We start from the raw sequence: 23,957 nt of genomic DNA on the forward strand, positions 1-23,957 counted from the left end.
AGAGACATCAAAAACGTCCTACCTGGGGTGCGGAGAAAAAGTGGTCCGAAATCCTTATCTCAGGAGAAATGTCGTGATTGTGGTTTCAGGAGGACCAAAGGGCAGTGTGATAATCATGAGGTTCAAACTAGCTTAGAGGTTGACTGCGCAACGTAACTAAACATACCGAATACGGAGAAACAGAGGAAAGCAGTCAACAGAAACCAGGAACAAATAAACGGGTAGGTATCCATAAATACTGAGGGAAGGGAGAGAAATGACAAGCAAACCAACGGAGCTAAACAGAGGGAATAAGGTATCCTGCAGCAAACTAGACAGACCTAAACCCTAAACATCATAGACAATCATCAAGAGGAATAAGACCCCAGTGCAATACAGACACACTGAATGCTTCCAGTCCAGGGTTTTTCCTTTCACTGAACTTTCTATTATTATGCTTATGATTCCTTACGCCGACGTCTGGATACGCAGAAGACAGGCTGCAGACTGAAAAACATTTAACTATTAAAATATTTAAACCACTTTAAATATTAATATTTAATCATACAAGATCTTTAACCAGCTATGTCACACTATCCAAAATTAGCCACAACAAATTATTGAAATATGCTAATCTAGCTAATGTACATGATTAAAGCAATCAAGCTTGGACTAAGGCTTGGTTGCTAGAGAGTTATTGGGTTAAATGGGGAAGGGGCCCCAAATTGAACTCTGGTTAAGGCCCTGTATAATCCCTCACCGGCTCTGCAGGAAAATCCTTATTGGAATTTGACCAATATGATCGATTTCTACCCCCAGCAACTCAGTTTTCTCTCTAAACCACACGTGTCAAACTCAAGGCCCGCAGGCTGAATCTGGTCCGTCAAGGCAATTTATCCAGCCCTCAAGAGCCAAAAATGATATATCATATCATAAAGTAGAGGTATATATTCTTTTAAAGTGAACAAAGTGGCTAAAACTGAGCCTCCTGTAGCGAATGTTGATTTTTTTTTAACTGTGTAGTTACAGCATCTGCTACTAGATGTCAGTTTTCCCACAACACATTAAAATAACCCAGAAATGTCCAACAAGAGAAGAAGTGATGCAGAATGATGGGTTTAAAGTTTAACTCACCCCCAATATCAACTTTCTTTGCACATAAACTGTATAAACTGGGCATAAGGTGTTACTTTTATGTTACTGTGCATTTTTTTATATTTCTATGTTAACTGAAATGAAATAATGAAATCAAAAGCAACATTTATACATGAGCAACCGGCGCTTGACTTCATGATGCCAAAGTGGCCCCATATAGAAATGAGTTTGACACGCCTGCTCTTGTCCTGAGTTTGTTTTTCCACAGGAGGAGAGATGAAAAACAATTATTTAATAAAAACGGCTATTGTGACAGCAGTTTTTGGAACACAGATTTTATTTCTGTACAATAAATTACAACAGCATTTGGTCTGTTAGTTAAAATCTCTTCTTCCTGGTCAAAGATTTCCATGTAAACATCGACATGCTTATAAGGTTTTCTTCAGGCACATACAACTCGAAACATCTCCACCCTCCCCCTGTGTACGGCACCCACGAGCTACAGCTCGTTCCCTCACACCATGCGTCGCCGCCCCTCCCTTCAGGGTCGTAGACTCCTCAGTGGGTGTAGAGGGAGGCGGTGAAGACGATGTCCCTGCGGATGGCCAAAGAGGCCCTCTCCATCTTGCTCCCCAGGACGGAGTCTCCCACGATGCGGGCGGCCTGTCGCACCTCCTTCAGCACCTCGTCCAGACGCTGGATGCAGCGCACCACCGTGCCCTCTTGGACGTCTGTGAGCAGCGCGATCTCAGCAAACGGCTGCGGTGGGACAAACAGGGGGGAGGGAAGCGGTGCGCTTGTTTAATAAACCGTCGGCAGGTTTTGACCACCCGTGTAAAAAAGCAGCTTTATGCTCCGGAGCGTACGGGCGTGGCAGCAAAATAGTTATTAGAAACTGCTTTTAACAGCAGTTTCAAACAGGTTGAAGTAGGGCTGCACAAAATATCGCATGTTTTCCGTCATCGCAATATCATAGATCGCAGTATGCATATAAAAAGTCACCTGACGTGCAATAAATGTTAGCTAATTATTCAAGCATTTGGGCTCTCAGTGCCAATAATATGTTTGGTGACGTTTGCTGTTCAATGCAACATAAAGTTAACCTGACCCTAGCCAGATGTATATTGCTCCGCCTAGCTCCACTCACATACATCTGGGACCTCTCCATAGGAATTGCCTTTTTTGAAGGCTGGGCCTTATCAAAAATCCTTGCATATGATTGGATAAGCCACTTGTCTGTCATCTTTATCGACGTGCTATTTCAACCACTCACACCGAAGCTAACCCGTGACACTGATGAGAGCGACGCAGGAAAAAACAAAACTTTTTTTTTATGTGTTCGTGGCTCTAGTGGCGTTTTATTGACAGTGAGCTGACAGGAAGAGGGGGGAAGACAGGCGGCAAAGCGCCGCGGGTCGGAGTCGATCCCGGGCCGACCGCGTCGAGGACTAAAGGCCTCCTAGCATAGTTCGCGCTAACCGCTCCGCCACGGGCGCGCCGCGGAAAACTAAACTTGCCAAATCCGGTCGGGAGAAGGGCAAAAACATGGTTTCCACCAACAAAAGCCTTCAGAGTCGTTCTCTGATGTTCTTTTAATGAAACAATATTAGGTAGATTGGACAACATGGAAGAAATAGCAGCATCAATGCTAACGCTTGCTTCCTCGATGCGAGCCGCCATTGTTTTTTTTCACGGTCGCTTCTCCACTACGTCACATCTATGAAACTCCAGCCCTGCGTCCTGATTGGCTGGACAATAAAATTGGTTGGAGAAATCACTCTCTATGGAAGATGTCCCAGATGGAAGTGAGTGAAGCTAGGCAGAGCGATATCAATCTGGCTAGGGTCAGGTTAACATAAAGTTGATAAGAAGCTAAGTTCATCGCTAAAACGACACAAGTAGGACAGAGGCAACCTTTCAGTAAAAACATTGTGTTTGATGGAAATGACGAATGTTTTTGTTTCTTTTTAAGAAGCTGGATAGACCGCTTATTATCTGGGGTGTATGTTGGCTATGTTCCTAAAGCAGAAATAAATTAATGCTTTATTTTTTTTCTGTTTATCGTGTTTTCTCTAGAGTCTTGACCATTTGAAAATATCTTAAAGATTTTTTATGATGAAACGTGGATTCTTTTATCATTTTTTAAATACATATCATATTATTATCATATATCATATATATCATAATATATACATATATATTATTGGCTTAGACTGTATACACAGTGCTTTAACATTTAACATAATAATGTTATATTACTTCCATAGTAGCTATTGCACTTTCATTTTGGTCTCACACAAATGCTAAGATCTAAGACTTTATACTGCACATTAAATATAAATTGGTTCAATAATATTCAACCCACTAATGGCCTGCTACTGCAGCTGCTGTTCAATATTCCTCCTCCATCCTTAACCAGTTTTACTGATCTGAAGGCTCTCTCCTTCTCCTTCAGGAGAGCTTTTTATTATCAGGGTTATGCTACGCCTTGTTGTTGTTGTTGCAGCACGGTACTTCCCCGGAGGGAAGAGTTTTCTCAAAGCCGAAGTGTATGTAGTATATTATGCGGTCTGTGATGGCATTGATGTCATCACCGATCCCAAAAGCAACTGTTTGAACATAATAGATTGCAGTATTAATTGCTTCTTAAATACATTGCACTATGACTCCTATGACAAAAAGCATTCCAATGGTCCAACCTTTCAGGAATAAACGCTGTCGGTCAAATTTCAGTCAGAAACCAGAGCTACCATGATAGCGTCACTGGTTTTCCTTGACACAATGTTACCCCCCCGGATAAGTTTTGGATGCAATCAGGTGTAAAGTGGGTCAGAACTAGAGCTGAACAATTAATCGCATTTTCAATATAATCGCGATTTAAAAAAACGCAATTTCCAAATCGCAAATGTCTGTAATTTTTGGCTATGTAACAATTAGGGAATCAGACGCGTCCTTTAGGTGTCAGTAAAATGTTTAAATTGGGTTTGCCTCCACATGGAAGGGAAGACAGTTGCAGCAGTGAGATAATCTAATTTTATTACTTGTTTTAGAGTTTATATAATCATACACAGCATTAAGTACTGGTCAATCAGTTTAATACATAGACTTGCTTGTTGGTTGGACTTTGCACTTTATGTTCAACAAGGATTGATGTCCAATTAAATTAAAAGCTGTTCTCTTGAATAGTATTCTGATTAAAAGTTCATGTTTCAAATAATCCTTGTTTACAAACATCTTTATTTAGAGACCATTTTTGTTGCTTGAGATTAATGCAGAGAAAAATCAAAATTTCAATTTTGGTTGAAATATATCGTAGGCAGAACGCAATCATTTCTGCTCCGAGTTTGGATGCTGTGGGTCTTTTAGCAACTAATCCACACGGCGAGGAACCTAACTGATTTGTTGTTTGTATATATTTTAAAACACATGATAAATTAAACCGGAAAAAATTGCATTAAATCGCAATATTAAGAAAACAGAATCGCAATTAGATTATTTTCCAAAATCGTTGAGCCCTGATCTGAACGTGGCTCGTCTCACCATGCCTCTGGCCCAGCAGTACACCACCTCAGTCAAGCCGAACTTGAACTGGCCCACAAACTCCTCGGCCGTCTGCGCTATCCCACACTCCCGCTGCAGCTGTCCGATTCGCTGGGCCACGGAAAGCACGCGGTTGATGCCCTGAGAGGAGGGGGAGAAAAAAACAAAAAAAGAAAAAAAAGATGACAAAGTGGGTAACACCTGTAAGACCCATTTGACTAAAGTCCAGAAAGTACTCCTAGGTGTCAACAGGAGGATAACGACATCAGCTTCCAGGAAATCTGTTTCACCAACTGCTTCTTTTCACAAACGGTGCATCGGTTCATCATTAATTTAAGCTCCTGTAAAGCGCTTTTTTGTGTCAAGGCGGCTCCTGACACACACTCCAACCCAGCAAGTGATTTAATAAGTGCCCCGGTGACTGGTCTGAGTCAGGAGACGTGGCCTCGCTGTCCTTTCTGCAGGATGTTATGCATCAGAGCCACAGAGCCCTTTACAACATGAGTCACCGTGGAGTCTCTGCAACGTGTCGCTTCGGCATCTGCACTGTTCGTGACGTGCAAAGCGGCAGCGTCCCCGCTCCTCTCCTCACCTCCTTCAGCGTGCCGGTGATGTGCGGCTCCGTCTGCGTGTTCTGGGTGAAGACCAAGCAGGACAGCAGGGCAGCGCTCTCTTCGGGCGCCAGCGGGCTCAGGGCGTTCTCAAACAGCAGCTCGGTGAGCAGCAGCTCGTGGCTGCTGATCTGACAGGCCACCCGGCCCTTCAGCTGCACCGCCCCGCTGCCGTCGATGTACTGCAGCGACTCAAGGACCTGCGGGCCACAGAGAGGCGATATTAATAAACCCGTCTGGGTTTGGCCCGGATCCGCACGGATCAACGTTCACGCAACGGCACCCGGTTCTTTAAAGCCACACGCATTTGCCTCACAAAAATAAGATATATACTGATTTAATGTGCAATAATCTATTTAATACACTGTGCTATAACCTGTGCTATGACCAGGAAGAATTCTGCTGCTGCTATATATATATATATATATATATATATATATATATATATATATATATATATATATATATATATATATATATATATATATATATATATATAAAAAACTGGGAAGTACACAAAACATCATCTGCCTACTCCGATTTCCTTTGTATTTTTATTCTTATTATTTTTTTCTCATTTTCTTTTTGTTCCACTGTATATAGGAAGATACACTGCATATAAGTGATTCACCCTTTTCTTACTTTTGGCACCTTCTCCTGACTATTGAGCTGATGTGACAAGTGAATTTCTCCAATGTGAGATCAATAAAGACTATCTTATCTTATCTTATTTATTTTGCAGCAGATTTGCAGCAGATTTATGGAAGTTAAGTACTTAAAATGTAAGATATGTTTGATGAATTAAGATTAAAGTTAGAATGCAGCGACATTGAAACAGTATTAAACAAAATGTGGGTCAATTATTTTGGTATTCCAGAAATATATTAATTTCAGTTTATTTAATAGTTATCAACTTTTCCTATTTTGCAATTATTTATGGGAATTATTTTTAATGTGCACTGGAAATTTAAGTTGCAAAGGTTTTAGCCATTTATTGTTCATTAAAGAAATTTTGATGTTGTTTATTTAGTCCTATTGTCCTTATTTCAGTTATTTATTCTAGTTTTTATTGAACTTTGCTTATTTTTTAGAGGGAATGTTGCACAAACCCAGACCATAAGTTTTCAATTCGGTATAACAATTTATTAAATATCTCATATTATGAAGTAATTTAATATCTATTTATTTAACAGTTTGTGTCATTTATGTAATTGTTAATGAACAGAATATTTGTAGAGTGCACAAATCACCAAAGTTGCTGCTGTGTGCAATATTTTTTTATTCAATCTTATTTAATTCTTATTTTGATTATTTATTCTAGTTTTTTGTTTTTAGTACTTATTTTAACATGATATCTTATTTAAAAATATTTACAAAATATAGTATAATTAATTTTAATATTTAATATTTTTTAATTATTGGCGTAATATATTTAACGCATTTTAGGCATTATTTACATTATGGGTTTTTTCCCCCTAAAATTGTTCATTCCAACAGGAAGGATTCCAATTATTTTCATGCTTTCTAACGTTTTCTCAAGTCCCTGGAACAAATAATAAAAAAAGTTAAATAATAATATAAAAAAAATAATAATAATAACACACAAACAAAAAGGTGAAATAGCACTAAAATTATCCATAAAAATTATGATTTAGGCCAAATTTGGTTAGAAAGCTTACATAATATATAAGTAGTTACAGGTCGCTGCAAAGTATTCCCATCGGTTCAATGTTTGCACATTTCGTCACGTAAAAATAGCAAACGTGAAGCAGCATAATGAAGACCAAGGAACACCCCAGACGGAACAGGGACCTCAGTGTGGAGAAATTTAATAATCTGATCAGCTGAGACCAAAATGAAACTCTTGCCTCACTTTTCTACACGGAAAACACCGTAAGTGGAGGGAAACTAGCGCTGCGCCTCTCCCTGAAGAACACGGCACAGTGAAACATGGTGGTGGCAGCATCATGCCACGTGGATGCTTTGCTTTAACGAAAGGTACTCTAATGTGGAAGATGGATAAAGTGAAAGTTAACACTGGAAGAACACTGGCTCTAAAAGACTTTAGGCTGGGGAACGCCTGAAAACAAACACATGCCACACTTTTCAGATTTCTAAACCATTTAAAAACAAAAGGGTCTTGATTGCATGCTTTCACTTGAACTTCACTCAATCTAATGTTTGCAGTTTGTGGTATAAATGTGGGAAATGTCAAGGGGTGTGAATCATTTTACAAGACAAATTGTATTGTTAGGCGGCACAAAAACTATTGGTAACGATTGGTTGGTAACGATTCAACTGTTTCTGATAGCACCAGCAAAAAAAACAAAACAAAAAAAAAACAGGTTCATTTAGTAATTCTTCACAATCCTAAGATGTTCTCAATCAGCGCTAAAAACAGTTAATTTTATAGTGATGGAGCGCAAATAGAAAGATAATCTACAAGTAGAGATTTATCAGAGAAAATGTTATTTTTTCCCCCTTTCTGCAGACTTTCTGAATCCAGTTCTTTTAAATTTCTTAATTCAAACCTCCTAGCTTTTGGATATTCAGATCATCCTCTTTCACATCTGAGATACAAATTAACCATGAAAACAGAATTATTTTATAGTTTTCTCTAATTTTCTCTTTTAACTCTGTTACGTTTAACCGTTTTATAAACTTGAACAAACGGCAGAGGAACCCGGGGGTAAAAGATCCAGACCTTGATCCTCTGGTGGTATTCGGGCAGCAGACTCAGGGACTGGTCCGATACCAGGAACAGCAGCCGGTCCAGCTCCTCCTGCACGCTCATCCTCTCCTTAATCCGAGTAAACTGAGAGGAAAACACGAGACCAATTTTAAACACACTGTGCAACAGAAACACAACTAAAAAAGCAATTCTTAAAAAAAAGGAACAAAGGAAAGAAAGTACACCCTTTTATGCTGGGATTTGATTTTAGCTTTACGTGAAGAAAACTACTCTACAGGTTTCACGTTGATATTTGTCAGAGAAAAATTAAGCTAAATAAAAAAAAGTACACCCTTGTTGCTATGAGAGGATTTAAACGAAGTATCAGTCATATCCTTAGGAAAAAAACAAAGACTTTGTTAATCGTTCATCAATAGGTGGAAGCGTTGATGTGAATAAATTAGTAAGAAAAGGCTTGCTATTATGTTTAGGAGGTCATTACTTCTTCACACAGGGTCACCTTGGTTTGAGTAGATTTTTAATTTTTTATATAAAATTTTTTATCTGAAATGTGGAAAAAAGTAAAAAAACAAAACTGAAGGAATCTGTAAAGGGGTGCAAATATACTGTATATCTTAGTCTTTTACAGATCTGTAGCTCCAGCGTGAGATAATCTTTTCATTGCAGAAATTTATTTACTAAAATCATGAAGGTTAAACCTGAGATCAAATTTTACCGGATCCATCCGCCTGCTGCTTGTGTGGCTCTGAACTATCTTAGTGTTTCCGCCATTTTAAGTAATATAAAGCAAAACTCAGTTTATTTCCATCCCAAACCCGCTCAATCACACCACTCCAAGACTAAATAACCACATTTTTCCAGCAAACATCTTCTCAATTTTGGCTTTATCCTTGTTTAATAATAGCATGGTGTGGAATATGTTGCATGTACATTTTTTTGTAAAGGCCAGAACCCTACACCCCAACCGGGGTTTACTTTCGTTCACTCTGCCACGCACAAATGGCTTTTATTACTCATCCGAGGTGCATTAATAAGGAGTTAAAACCCAGAGTATTGACTAAAGACCTGAGGGAGTGAGGATGCAGACAGATAAGAGGAGCGTGTGATACGGCGAGTTAAAGCGTCTTATCATGAGACAGCGATGAGCCGCGGCTACGTGTTTAATTATAGAAGCAGCTCACATTCTTGCATCTTTATCTCCTCACTGAGGCTGCTAGAAAGACTTCTCCCAGAGCATGAGAGCAGATGTTTAAAGGTGGAGTTTGATGTTATTATTATGAAGCTAAGAGGAGAACTGACGGAGGGATGAAAGGAAAAACTGGAGCAGGGCTGAAATGAAACAAACAGGACACGCCACGAAAACCAGGCTAAGTGTCTCGTGTAGAGCTGTGATGTTAATTAGCTCTTTCAATATTCAGCTGCTGTACAAAAGAGATTCAGAGCGCCGCTTTAATATCCCTTGTCTAGTATTTGCTGCGTCTCTCAAAAATATAAACAGGGGGAAACGGGTAATCAAACACATCGGGGGAAAACACAAACCTGCTCTGCGAAGGTGGGCGAGTGGATGCAGCTGAAGTCCTTCAGGCTGTCCTGAAGCACGCGGAGCCTCATGGAGTCCTCCACCACCTCCACGCTCTTCAGCTGGAGGTCGTTCACCGGGTCCAGGGTGGCCATGCCGCCCGGGTTCGCCTCGGCCAGTCGCAGCAGCTCCTGCGTCGCTGTGGAGATGGCCTGGCCTGGAGGGTCGTTCCTGAATAATGAGTGAGGGGGAGATGATTAAACCATAGCTGCAAGAGCATCCGTTTATTTTCACCTCCAAGCCTTTAAAGTGCTTTTTTTTTTTTCAGTTTAATTTATCATGTCTTTTTAAACATATACAAACAACAAATCAATCTGTTTCATCGCTGTGCAGATTAGGTGCTAAAAGAGCCGCTGCGTTTCAACTCGGAGCAGAAATGATTGGGTTCTGCTTAAGATATATATTAACCAAATTGCGATTTGATTTTGACTTTTCTCTGCATTAACCACAAGCAACAAAAATGGCCTCTAGATAAAGATGTTTGTAAACAAGGACTATTTAAAAACAAGCACTTTTAATCTTTTTATTAATCAGAATACTATTCAAGAGAACAGCTTTTAATTGATTTGGACATCAATCCTTGTTGAACATAAAGTGCAAAGTGCAACCAACAAGCAAGTCTATGTATTGAACTGATTGACCAGTACCTAATGCTATGATGAGATTCCTGAGTTTCTTGTAAAAGTATTGATTATATAAACTCTAAAACAAGTAATAAAATTAGATTATCTCACTGCTGCAACTGTCTTCCCTTCCATGTGGAGGCAAACCCACTTTAAACATATTACTGACACCTAAAAGGACACGTCTGATTCATTAATTGTTACATAGGCAAAAATTGCAGACATCTGCGATTTGGAAATTGCTTTTTTTTTTAAATTGGGATTATATTGCAAATGCGATTAATCGTGCAGCCCTACAACACGCAGAGCCATTTTTGCCCTCGGTCCAGCTAAACAAATTTTGTGTAGAGCCACAAACGTTACACATCTCTTTGAAACAAGAGCTTGTTTTTATAGTATACTATAGGAAATTTACATTTTTTTGAATTAAAGATCAACAGTTTTTATTATTTAACCAACAGTATTTTAATTGTTTAGGTTTAATGCATTTTCTTCAACTGGACATTTGATTTTTATAGCCAATGGCATCAAAATTATGAAAAAGCAAGTTGTTTGCAACCTACTGACAAAAAGATACTTCATGAAGGAGTATCTATAGTAAAATAGTATAGTAAAATTAGTTTATTTCTTTCTGGAAATTTGTGGACCTCAGGGTTTAATGGTCAGGATAGATGAAGTTGTGACATCAAAGCCAATGTTTTTCATAACAGACCATCAAGTGATGAAAGTTAAATGTCCTATAAGCACCCCCAAGTGGTTAAACAATTATCAATAAGTCAAACTCCCCCCTGCAATGTCAGCCACTCCAAGCGTTTGTCATTGAATCTTCGTCAGTGTAGACAGAGTGTCTGCACAGCGTAGCATGACATTAAGTTATGCTATTTTTGGGTCAACATAAGCCTACCATTTATATATTTATATTTATATATATATATATATATATATATATATATATATATATATATATATATATATATATATATATATATATATATATATATATATATATATATATATATATATAAAATAGCAGTCTACATGACAACAATTTATGTGGAGTCAGCTTTTATTTGCTGCACAGTGGAAACGTTAGTATTGTCTCAAACACGATCTCAAACATGATTTCCAAACCATTCTTTACAACATGAAAGATAAATGCTGACGTCACCTGAACCGCGGCTGCTGCCTCTTGTTGTAGTTATCAATTATTCTGTCGGGAATCACTTTAAGGGTTTTTACTGTGATGGCGGAGATGTCCTGCAGTTTTAGCTTCTGCACCGTGTGGCTGCATGGACCTGACACAACCAACAAGACAACATCAGAAAAATATAATCCTGCAGCTGAACAGCAAATGTTGTTTTAGGTTTTAAAAAAAATTAAAGAGTTAGCATAGCTCTACCTTCAGGTACGAACAGAGCTGTATTGTAGAGGTGCGGTAAAGCACCGTTGTCCTCGCCGTTTGGGCCTCCTTCCTCGTTCCCCTTCTCACAGATGATGAGCGCGGTGAAGGTGCGATTCACGGCGTCGTTGGACACCTGGAAAACAAGTAGTTTGGGGTTATTATAAGGACAAAGAACCATCACTCACAGGGGTCGCTTTGCTGTTGATCACAAAAATCAGGTGATTTTTTTTTTCTGCTGGTTTTCTGGGCCACGTCCTGCTGCTTGGACACAAAGGCTGGATGAGATGGAGCTAAACCAGTCTGCAGGTGTAAATGACTCGCTGAATGTCCTGCAGATTTCTTCAAAGGAAACTGCAACTTGATTGCATCACAGCAGGATTTTTGGACTTTCAGTTTTTATCTTGATATTTTGTGACATTTATTGTGACAATGGTAAAATGGACAATAAAAAAGAACTTACAAATGACCGGCAGTTGTTTTTTTTGCCAATCGCTCGCCTGTGACTGCAGTCAAAGCCCCACAAGCACAATACTGCTCTAAAAAACATTTACCCATTATGAAATGGGCTGCTTTAGGAAACCAGTTACGTAAGGAAGTGTGATTAAAGTAAACAGCATACAATAATTGTTTTTAATCATTATTTCAAATGTGAGTCCTTTTTGCGGCTCCCTTATTCAAGAGTCGCCAAAGCAAGTCATTGCGACTTGCACACAGACTTGGCAGATGTGGCCAATTCAAACCCGGGTCCCTCCGTATTAAAGGCACGGACTTACTAAAGTTGCATGTTCAAATGTAGTAATATTTATTGATGCACTCATGAAACCAACAGCGGGAAAAATAAAATAAGAAGGTAACACCTTCAGTTTTTGGTGTTTGCGAAAACCATCAATTAGATCAATTAGAATTTATGGTTTACAAAACATGCATTCCAAGCCAGCAGGGGGCGCTCCTGAGGACCTTCTTTGACTCTGTTGTGGCATCAGCCATCTTTTATTGTATAGTTTGATGGAGCAGAAGCTTATCTGTAGCTGAGAGGAAACGATTGGATAAACTCATGAGGAGGACCGGCTCTGTTCTGGGATGTCCCCTGGACCCAGTGAAGGTGGTGGGACACAAAAGGACTGTAAGGAAAATGTCACTGGTGGACAATGTCTGTCTCACCCCATGCAAGTCTTTCAGTGACAGACTGCTGCATCCCAGATGCTCTAAGGAGTGCTTCCGCAGGTCGTTCTTCCAGACTTCTGTTAAAATACTTTATACTGTCTGCTGCTGCATTAACGACTATTTGCACGCTTGGAAGTGTTTCTTTGGTACATTCATGCAAATTGTATGGTTTTTTTTTACAACGTTCTGTAAATTAGCTGCTGTTTTTCTACATATTTATATGAATATGCCCTAACTAATAATAATTTCCCTGTTATTTTCCCCCCCTCTGATAAGGCTCTCTCTTTTGCTGCACCGCTTAAATTTTAATTTAGCATTTTTCACATTAATTAATCTGTGTGCAAGTCTGGTATTTTCTGTCAAATTTCCCCATTGTGGGTCAATAAAGGTATTTATACTCTATTGTAGTTATGCTTTAAAAAAAAATGATAATATGGTAAATATCGCTCATGAGTGTAAAGTAGGGAAGGGCAATATAAACTTAAAATTTTATCTCAATAATTTGTGATATTTATTGTGAGAATGCTAAAATTTACGATAACGCATATACAATTTCTTTGAATCATTCTTTAAGCAGCTCAGAGGCTGCGACGTACAGGAACTAAATATATATATACTTTAGATTTATTGATATTTGATGATGTTCTCATGGAAACAATTGTGGAAAAAATCGTAAAAGCAACAATCCAGGCAATACTGAGATTATTAAATGGAATCAAAATTATTCTCATGATAAGAAAATGTCATAAAATCGATTAACATTAAAAAAATAAAGTCCATCCCTTGTGTAAAGTCAAACAGCTTTTGTTGTACTTTGACAATTATTTGCTATCTAAATAAGCCAGGGTAATTTAACACATCTGGTCTGTGTGGTCCTGAAGCCCTGCATCCACCCTATGACCAACTATTAACCCGCTCACAGGCCTCTATGTCATGCAGAAAACACAGAAAATGCAAATCAGAATCAGTTATTAGAATACGGGTCGCAGAGTCAAGGAATCAACAAAATAAAAATAAAAAAAATAAATTAAAGTGCATGTGAGAAGTACAATAAAGAGAATATAACGGCTCTGCACTTAGAAGCTACCTGACAAAGAACAAAACCTGAGTCCAGGATCTGTTTCAGAAGAAACTGTTTCCTCACACCTACCTGTAGGATAACTCCCAGTGCGTTGAGATGCTGCTTGTTGTTGACGATGACAACTCGACCAACAGACAACGCTTTCAGCCCGTTCACAGACTCCAGGATGGCTTGCTGAAATCAAGACGGCAGATAAACAGGAAGCTGAGGCCAGAGTTAGTAAAGCTAGCTTCCTATGAACCGTAAAGGCGTAACGGTACGCCTAAATCAGGGATGGGATGTACCTAAATTTTGGTCTAGTAAATGGATTGAAGCGGTTATGATCGAAAAGCACAACAACAGAATTCCACATTTTAAAGTTAGGTTTCCTTTCATTTAACTTCAACCGAAAACAACCATCAAAGAAACAAGGACAAAGAACAAATAAAGAAAATAAAAACACTTTCGCTAATAAGGAAGCTCTAAGGTAAGAGAACGTTAAGATTTAAAGTATTTCCAATATTCTCAGCAAATTTTAAGCAAAACAATGCCTTAAATTATATATATTAAACGGATAATGCGATTAAGTCAACACACCTAAAAAGTAAGAAAGGGTTTCAGTTAAATTAATCTTTAGTGCATGCAAAATAAAAGCAATATAGAACAAAAATAAAACCTAAAACATATTCTTTTATGAAAACAGAAAAAATGTAGGCTAAAACACTCACTCATCTGGGTTGACACTGTCTGAACACTAGGTGGCGCTTGTTACAAGCCTAGCAGGGTTTAGATTGCACTCAAGGTTAGCGAAGCTATTAAAATCTATGATGGGTTCCGACTAGTACATTTAAAATGCCGCCTTCTATCGAGGACATGAAATAAAAATACAAACGCCGATTATCTGCGTATGTATACCGGCAATTGTGTATTATAATAGCTTATTATTGCTATTATATGATCATTGAGCTTACCAAATTTTTTACCCTCTCTCTAATGTTGTGTTATCCGTGGAAACCAACAACCTTTCAGCGCACTGCAGATTAAAAACAAGCAGGTGGGTCTTTCACCGCAGCCTGTCGTCATCAGCAGACAGTCTCGCATTAGTTTGGTGTGGAGTGCTTTAGATAATTTGAGCTTAACTAGTTCGTTTCCAGTCACCACACTTGACAGAAAGCAAAAAGATCAATATGTGCGAGTCGTATTCCGAATGACGGCTGTGATCGAATGAGACGGATGTAACCTTCGGTGGACCGTTTGTACCGTTAGCGCTTTAGCCCAAATACGGGTACAGTTCCTCCAGCAGTGACCACTAATTAAATTCCCAACTTCCCAATCTAAAGCGCAAGCAAACATGTATTTATAGGGTCAGGAAGTACATGAATCAGATGCTATGGCAGAGGACCGGGCGTCTTCTGTGTGTGGGGTTACCTGCAGGGCTTCTCTGGTGTGCCGCAACTCTGTCACCGTGTGGTAATAAGGCAAAATGTCAGAGAGCTGGCCCTCTGTGTCTAAGGGAGGAAGAGATGCCAGGACTTGCTTCAGATGGCTGATCCTCTTCTCGTGTGCCTACAGCCGCAGGAGCAGAGAGATAAATGGCAGCGTTCATGACTAACGACAGACACGAAAAGTGAAACTGCTTCTGTTTCTCTCTTTGCTCCTCTGGTATTTCTCAAGCCAGGATCTGTAATCCTGTATCTGAGGATTATCTTTACGTGTTTTTTTTTTTGCGACCGCGCTTGAACAAGGGATTACCTGAGTGTCTCTGTGGCTTTCAGAGAAGCTCCTTCTCATCATGTCGGTGACTCGGAGAGCTTCGACCCGCAGCAGGTTTAGGATCATGGTGTAGGTCAGTCTGAACTGGGACTGGAGGACGGTTGGCTTTCCCTGAGCCGGACACAGACAGAAATCAGGACAGATCTAAGAGACGAGACTCTTTCTGAAAAACACTGGTCTTTCTATCCATCGGCAGCTCCTGAAAGCTCATCCCTTGGTAAATGCACCTGTTGTTTCTATCAATTAGTCACATTCCTGGGATGGAACGGATAAGGGAAATTGGGTGCAGAAGCTTGGATTCCTTTTGGATTATCTCTCATACAGACAGAATCAAAATAAATAAACCATTTTTCTTCCTGCAGACGTATAGCTGTCTGACTTATTCAATAGTTAGCGGATAGATCATTGCCCTAAACAATACTAAGAACAATGGGCGTTTTATTAAAGAAAAAAAAAGCCTTTTGGAGCCATGGTCTAGACCAGGCGTTACCAAATTTATCAGCATGGACCCCCATAATAACAGTGCCAGAGATGGGTGTCCCCATCTTGGCGGGGTTAGGGGAAGGATTTCTTTTTCAAAATTAGGAGAATAAAGGGATAATGTTGTGAGAATATAGTAGTAATTTTGTGAGAACCCCCATAAAAACACCCACAGTCTTCCCCCTGTGTTTATTCTCATATTCTTATACGCCTAATATTATCAGTTTATTCTCTTAATATCCCAAAGAATAAAAATAAAATATACATTTATCACGGCAATTGTTGATCAAAGTAAATAAATTACTGGCCACAGAGGAGTAAGTTTCCACAAAAAACCTACAAACTTTTTAGATCCCTTTCTCGTATTTGTGAGAACATTTTTTAATGTTTTTAGACATCGAATAGTCGTACATTTTCGAGAAATATTTTTTTTCACGATCAAAAGCATACATTTGCTGTATTAAAACAAATATATCTCTGTGACATTGTAAAGTCAGAAATTTGGATGATCTCGGGACCCCCCTGGTCTAGAAAGAAATCCCACAAATATCATCATTAGATAGAAACTAATGGTGAAGAACCAAGAAACTGTTCTGGGGGCTGTTCTGCTGCCAGTGGTACTGAAGGAAGACTGCCTCCAAATTCTTCATCTTTGCCTCAAATAAGTAGCAAAGATATTTGAGCCCAAGTTATGCAACACATCAATATCCAAACAGAGCATCTAACCCAAACGTAGATCAAGCTGCAGATGAAAAAGCTTCTGGAGCGGCTTCAACAGTAACCCTGCTGAAAAATAATTCAAACTACATTTAAATAATAATACAAATGTGTATTTATATCCCACCAGAATTATGCAAAAAGCTTGTAAATAACCTTCCAAGCCAAAACTAGGAGGCTTCTTAGACTTTCTGCCTTGCTAATCTAACTCTAAGCCAATTCTATTTTGAAGCCTGTATGAAAAAAACAGCAGTTCAAACAAACCATTAAACAATTTAATAAATACATGATATAGGCACATGATGAGAGGATAATAACAAATTTTCTATTTTTCCAGAGACAAAATCAGGGCAAAAATTAAGAAAAATGAAGCTGGCACACACAGCTGAATTAAAAAGATTAACTCAGCATGCAAAACATTTGAATAACAGAGGGCTTGGAGTTTGTGAAGACAAAAAAAAAAAAATCCCCAATAGCGTTTTTCAACATGGAGGGACTCACCATCATCATGACGTGCAGATCGGCCATCTCATGAACGCCCGACTTACACAAAATGATCACTGTGCCCGTGGCGTCCAGGCCCCTCCTTCCTGCTCGGCCGGCCATCTGAATATATTCACCTTGAGGCAAAGATCCAGAAACGGGGGAAAAAAAACATCAAAATTCTGCTTATTTATCCGAGGACAGAGAGGGTCGACTCAGGAGAGCTTCAAACCTGGCAGCAGGTTCCTGAAGCCGGTGCCGTCGTGCTTCCTGATGCTGTCGAACACCACGGTCCTGGCCGGCATGTTCACCCCCATCGCAAACGTCTCCGTGGCAAACAGCACCTATGGGAAGTCGGAAGGGGTCTGCGGTGAACCAAAGCGACCCCTTTAATAGGAAATCTGTTGAATTAAAAAGCAAACAGGGACTCACCTTTACGAGACCCCGGGAGAAAAGCATCTCGATGACCTCCTTCAGGATGGGCAGGATGCCGCTGTGATGGACGCCGATGCCCCTCTTCAGAAGGTCCCGCATGAGCAAGATCTACACAAGCAAGTCGTACGTCTCTCATTATGTTCTGCTACAGGATACAAAAGCAGCTACTTAACAAGGCGAATCAAGGTTTCGGGAGGATTTAGGTCCGTGGACTGAAATGCTCATAGAACAAGGTTGATATATAGATACAGGGACAACAGCCTTGCCTTTTTGTTAATATGGACTTCTAAATCCATCTAACTGTGACAACAGCACCCCCTGCTGTTTGGTCTGTACCTGCCGTTAATAGTTTAACTGGGAAGATGAATGTAGATTAAAAAATATTAATAAACTCCTAAAAAAAAAAAAAAGGATAAAACTTAATGTAACAGATGTTTATCTTTAATATTATTTTCACCATGTTTTCAGCTCGTCTATTCTGGGTAATTTCGTGGCTCTTTAAAAAGTAACGTGCCTCGTTTCCAGACAGAGAACGAGCTGCTGTGTCCGCAGGCAGTGGACATTTTTGTTTCATCCTTTGTTTTGACTGCAGGCATGAGTCCACTGAGCTATATAATACACTGGAGTGCTAATCGCCCGCTGTTAGAACGAGTCGCTTTGAAGCCACCAGCCGCCATATTGGTACTCCCTATTTTCCCCCAGTAACTAGGGAATATGTGCGCTACAGCATCGAATAACAAGGATTTTTTTCATGTTCAGGGGGGGCTTAAAACTTTTAAAATGTCTAATGCCATATACTTTTATTTTATGTTCTAAAACTATCAAGTACTGAGAAAGTCATGTGCTGAAATATGTAGCATTTTATTTATTTAAATATACATATATAACATTTATAAATATATAAATAACAATATACAAAAAACATATATTTACATATATGTATACATATATATACACACACACATATACACACACACATATATATATATATATATATATATATATATATATATATATATATATATATATATATATATATATATATATATATATATATATATATATTTAATATGAATAACATGTAAAATATTTCAGCACCTAATTTCCTAGTAGTTGATAGTGTTAGTACATCCACTGACTGTAGAATTACCTGTGAAACGTTTTCACTGAGCCAGAAAACTGCTTGTTGTTGCAACCAAATCCTATGGGGTTCTGTGAGAGTAGGGAGTAGCAAGATGGCGGCCAGTGACTTCAGTTTTTCGGCAAAATCAGCACTCCAGTGTATAATATAGCTCAGTGCATGAGTCGGGTTAAAACCCCTTTATGTTGCTGTTAGTAATGTATAGTTTAAAAAGTGTGGCAACATTGAAAAATTTTAGCTGATAGAAACCATTGTCTGTAAATTACCCAGAATCCCGTTTTAAATTTTATGAGCGACTGCTTTGATGCATTAAAACTGAAAACAATAATAGTTGTATTTTTTACCCGTTTTGTTGGGATGGGGGTGGCTGAACATGTTTAATTCATCAAAGGCGGGCACAACAGGAAACAGAAAATAAGAAGCACTGCGCTGAGGAAAGACTGATTTTATTCCCCCCATTCTAATCAAACTCATGTTTTAACATTTGAAACAGGCCTCTGGTAATCCAGAAGCACTGAAAGTATAAAAATCCAGCCTGGACTGGTTACTAGGAGGAGGATTAGCCTCAGTCTGTCTGCACTGCTGTGTTCAGAGAGTCTAAGGACACAGCAGAATGTCCCCCATGCACTTAAAAGGACATTCTACTCCTCTTCTTCCTTCCTCTAAACTTTTTACCAAACATTTTACTAACAGTCAGTTTCTTTCACAATGACCTGTTGCGTCTTACCTTCTTTGACGAGGTGGCAATGACTTCCCTACAATTATATAGGTTGTAAATCACAACTTATTTCTGAATTAAATCATCTTTTTTACTGGTCTATCATAATATTATAACGATCTTCATTGTTGGTTTTCATTATCTGTAAACCATAATCATCAAAATTAACAAAAATTAACAGAAAACTGCTGAAATGTAATAAATTAACAATATTCTAATTGAGATTTGCTTGAGATTGCTTCTGCGTTACATTAACGCACAGTTTACTGAGTGTATATAGCTTCTGTATATATATCCATTTTTTTTTTATTTTTTGTCTGCACCATCAACACCAAGTCAAATTCCTTGTACAGCATTCCTACAGCATAAGGCAAGTTAAATTCAAGACTTTTTAAGACTTTTTAATGCCACTTGAAATAAAAAAAGTTAAGACCAACTTCACGATAAACAAGATAAACCTGGTTGCGACAACTTCACCCAAATGTTTATTTTAACATAAACCATTACTTTCTGGCTCAGTAGACATGTTAAAGATTTTGAAAAACATTCCATATAGGAAGAAAGCTAAAAAACACACAAATTACAGATATATTTTTAACAACTACTGAACTGAATTCACAAACTTTGTTTTGTTCCCTACTAAAATAAACTATAAATCAGTGCCAACTCTTTTTAACAGCTATGGTCCGGCTGCAACAGTTTTTTTTTTTGGTTCCGCTATCGGGACGGAACCAATAATGGTTACATTGAGCCGTTCAGTAAATTAAAAAAAATATAATTGTGTCAATTACTTTACTGTTTGGTAAGGATTACAAAAATAAAATCCTATTTATGACCTGGTAACAATTTTAAGACCTAAGAAAGACTGATTTAAGACATTTTAATGCCAATTAAGGCCTTAGTTTTATATTATAGAATCCAATGCCTTTTAAGACTTTTTAAGGATCCGCAGGAACCCTGTTGTAAGTGCAAACCTACTTGGCAATAAACTTGATTCTGATTCTGAGATGCTCCTGCAGGAGTGGAGTTACAGAAGAGGAGCGAACGCAGCCGTGTTTACCTGCGGCAGCTGCCGGTCTCCTCCTCGCAGGCGGCTCAGGCTCTTCTGGAAGAAGGAGTGGATCTCCGCCTTCTCTACGGAGGTGGTGAGGTCCATGGAGTCCAGGGAGCGGGCGTTGTCGTCGCACCGCGTCCGGGAGAAGGTGAAGGCCACCACGGGGGTCTGCTGCCGCTGGGACAGGAAGTGTAGCAGGGTGAGCCACACCGCCCGGTCCTGGAGAGGGAGAGAACAAGCGGGTGGAACGGAGTGGGAACAGAGAGCGTGACGGCGAGCGGAGAGCGTCGGGTGGCGCGCAGTGTTGCCAACTCCTCAGTAAGGAAAGTAGCTATTGGCTGGTCTAAAAGTCGCTGAATGATGTCATCGCCTAATTTGCATAATCTGCCACATGATGTGATGTGCATGTTATTGACGCTGTGGGAGAAACAACGTTGTTAGAGAGAGACAAAAAGTGAGTAAAAACACTCAAAATATATAGAGCTACTGTTTTTGTCCATTAATGTTTATTTATTATTTATTTTTGTTTTTTATTTATTTTTATTAATGTTTATTTTATTACAATACTAAACCTCCTCCTTTACCCGGGTTTGAGACCGGCAAAATGAACCATAAAGAGACACTATGGCGGAGTTACAAATTTTTTCTTTTCAACTTTTTTTTTACATTTTCTTTTTTCTCTTGTGGTCCACTAAGGAGCCTACAAATCACGGTAAAACATGAACATGTGGCTGTGTGAATCAAATGCCGTTATTTATTTAAGATAAAATATTTCAAATTCAGTTATTTATGATCAACATGAGCCATCAATTCCGGTGCATGTGCGCTTTATTTGCAGTCTGGACGCTGAGGGTAAACATGCTGTGGCTCTGACTGCAGCGCTGAGAGGGACTCCTGCGGGAGGGGGAGAACGGGGGAGGCGCCCCACGGCAGCACCTGCCGCTGGAGGACAAGACTATGAACGATATGTGCTTTCACGTAAGAGTCTCCAAAAGTCGCTAGATTTGTCGCTATTCGCTTTTTTGAAAAAGAGTCGCTGGAGGGGTCTGAAAAGTCGCTAAATATAGCGACAAAGTCGCTGAGTTGGCAACACTGGTGGCGCGGGACGCTTACCTGGCTGGCCGTGGTGTTCTGAGGCGCCGTCTTTGAGCCGAACGACTGAGCGTGCTTGCTGGTGCGCTCCTTCTTCGTGTCGACGGCTGTGTAGTAGCTGAACATGGGAACAGCGATTTATTTACCGAGACGGAGCAAAGCATGGCGGCGGCGGCGGCAGAAGAGCCCGCTCTGGACGGAGCCGTACCCTTTGGTGAGGAAGTTTCCCGCGGCGTCCATCAGCAGGAACATCTCCTTCTGGGTCTTTGTGCTGTTCCCGGTGTAGAGATAATGCTCCAGGGGCACGGGCCGCTTCATGGTGCTGATCACGTAAATGTGCCTCTTCTTAATACGGCTGGAGAGCAAGAACCCAAGCGGCTCGGGTTAGGAGCGTCAGAACGGACACAACACCTCCGGCCTCCCGTTTGAAGCTACGAGGAATTACCCGATCCACTCGCTGAACTCCAAGGCGTTCGGCACGGTGGCGCTGAGCAGGATGATGCTGACGTGATCGGGGAGCATGATCAGAACCTCCTCCCACACCACACCTCTCTGAGGAACGGCAAGAGGAGAGGACAAGACGTGTTGTTTTCGAAGAGAAAGCGCAGGGACGCGGAGGTCACGTGACAATTTTCCTGACCTCGGCATCGTTGATATAGTGGACCTCATCGAAGATCACCCACTCCAGGTCTCTGATGACCTCCGAGCCGTTGTACAGCATCGACCTCAGAGTAGGCAGCAAAATAAACATCTGATTGATCGGTATTAAACTAAAATATACACTACATGAAGATTAAAAAACAACAGGTACCTGAGGATCTCTGTAGTCATGATGAGACAGGAAGACTCTGGACTGAGCTGGACATCTCCTGTCAGGAGTCCAACGTCCCCGAAAGTGTTTTTAAAGTCTCGGAATTTCTGATTGGACAGAGCTTTGATGGGAGACGTGTAGATGGTCCTGCAAAAAACCCCAGAGGTCCTTAAATGTACATTTTTTCATTCAGTGAGTTTTATTTCAGAAGCTGTGCAAATAATCAAGATTTTCATTAAAAAAAATACCTTAAAGGGCAGCAGGTTATCAGTAAATACAACTTATACTTTCAACATTAGATGATAAAGTGAGCAAAATGGCTCTGAATCAAATTAAATTACTTTAATAATTTAATCTAGCAATTTAGAGATTCTTTGGAAACAAAAGAAATATGTAAATAAAAGAAGCTTCCAATTATCTTCAATAATAAAATAGGGATTTATGAATCTATATAAAAGCAACTGCTGAAGCTCAGCAGCAGTAGTAGTTGTCATACTGGTATTAGTAGTATGTGCAGCACTGGTAGCAGTAGCAGCATTACTTAGTAGTATAAGTTGTACTACCATTATTAGTGCTAGTAGAATTAGTAGTTTGGATATTCAAGGTAGTCTTGGTTCTTTAACCAGTTTGTTATATTATTATTATTATTATTATTATTATTATTATTATTATTATTATTGCTGCAGTACTTCTTCCTGAAATACAAATATCAACAGTAATACTATCATTACTAGCATTTGTACGAGTCGTAGTGATCGCAGCAGTTGAATTGGCACTAATAGTACAAGTATCATAAATATTAGTAGCCATTGCCTCAGTTAGCAGTAACAATATAAGTAGTATTACTAGAGGTTGTAATAATAGGAGTAGTGGAAAAATAGGAAGTATTTGTACTTGTAACAGTAGTTCTGATAGAAATAGTATTTGTAGTAATTATATATATAGTAATTATACATAATTAGCAGAAGCAGTAATTGTAGAATTGGTATTATTAGTATTAGTACCAGCAGTAGTAGAAGTAGGAGAACATACTACATAAAAATATTAATATTATGATTAGTTGTAGTTGTCATTTAGAAGTGAGTATTTCAAATCAAAGTGTAAGCATTAGCAGTCTTAGAAGTAGTATTACATTGACTGGCAGCACTCGTATTATGGTAGTATTAGTTGGAAGTAGTGGTTGTACAAGTATCATTTGCATTTCGTGTTGTACGATATTGTGTATTACTTGCAGCAATGCTAGTATTAGCGGTAATGCTACCATTAGTAATATAACCGCTAGTAGCCTGAAGATGGAGAAAACCTCAGTGCACTAAAATCTTTACTTACATTTGATCATGTTTTGTGTCAGCGCCATCTAGGGGTCGACTCTAAACCGCTTCGGTGGAACCAGATGTTGGTTTCAATATAACAACATTTCCTAAAAGGTATTTCTAAAGCCAAACTCCTCAGTGACACAACATCTACGGTTAGTGACAGCGATGGATTTTTAAGTCTGTTTATCCCCT

The 23,957-nt window shown here is 39.3% G+C and overlaps 1 protein-coding gene across 1 annotated transcript in view; it reads right to left on the reverse strand.

Moving 5' to 3' along the window:
• Positions 1 to 1,393: 1,393 nt before the first annotated feature.
• The window catches only part of skiv2l (SKI2 homolog, superkiller viralicidic activity 2-like), a 28,672-nt gene continuing 6,108 nt past the window's right edge, over positions 1,394 to 23,957 (reverse strand). The window contains exons 11-29 of the mRNA XM_012870446.3: positions 22,450 to 22,596; positions 22,279 to 22,363; positions 22,084 to 22,190; positions 21,847 to 21,993; positions 21,660 to 21,756; positions 20,553 to 20,765; positions 17,631 to 17,741; positions 17,431 to 17,542; positions 17,217 to 17,335; positions 15,498 to 15,629; positions 15,174 to 15,311; positions 13,836 to 13,940; positions 11,519 to 11,654; positions 11,288 to 11,414; positions 9,457 to 9,667; positions 7,930 to 8,040; positions 5,207 to 5,425; positions 4,615 to 4,755; positions 1,394 to 1,833 (exon numbers count right to left, since the gene is read on the reverse strand). Coding sequence (XP_012725900.2) covers positions 1,633 to 1,833; positions 4,615 to 4,755; positions 5,207 to 5,425; positions 7,930 to 8,040; positions 9,457 to 9,667; positions 11,288 to 11,414; positions 11,519 to 11,654; positions 13,836 to 13,940; positions 15,174 to 15,311; positions 15,498 to 15,629; positions 17,217 to 17,335; positions 17,431 to 17,542; positions 17,631 to 17,741; positions 20,553 to 20,765; positions 21,660 to 21,756; positions 21,847 to 21,993; positions 22,084 to 22,190; positions 22,279 to 22,363; positions 22,450 to 22,596 — 2,659 coding nt within the window. The 3' untranslated portion in view covers positions 1,394 to 1,632. The remainder of the gene's footprint in view (positions 1,834 to 4,614; positions 4,756 to 5,206; positions 5,426 to 7,929; positions 8,041 to 9,456; positions 9,668 to 11,287; positions 11,415 to 11,518; positions 11,655 to 13,835; positions 13,941 to 15,173; positions 15,312 to 15,497; positions 15,630 to 17,216; positions 17,336 to 17,430; positions 17,543 to 17,630; positions 17,742 to 20,552; positions 20,766 to 21,659; positions 21,757 to 21,846; positions 21,994 to 22,083; positions 22,191 to 22,278; positions 22,364 to 22,449; positions 22,597 to 23,957) is intronic.

Source organism: Fundulus heteroclitus, chromosome 13, assembly GCF_011125445.2.
Source record: "Fundulus heteroclitus isolate FHET01 chromosome 13, MU-UCD_Fhet_4.1, whole genome shotgun sequence".
NCBI lineage: Eukaryota > Metazoa > Chordata > Actinopteri > Cyprinodontiformes > Fundulidae > Fundulus > Fundulus heteroclitus.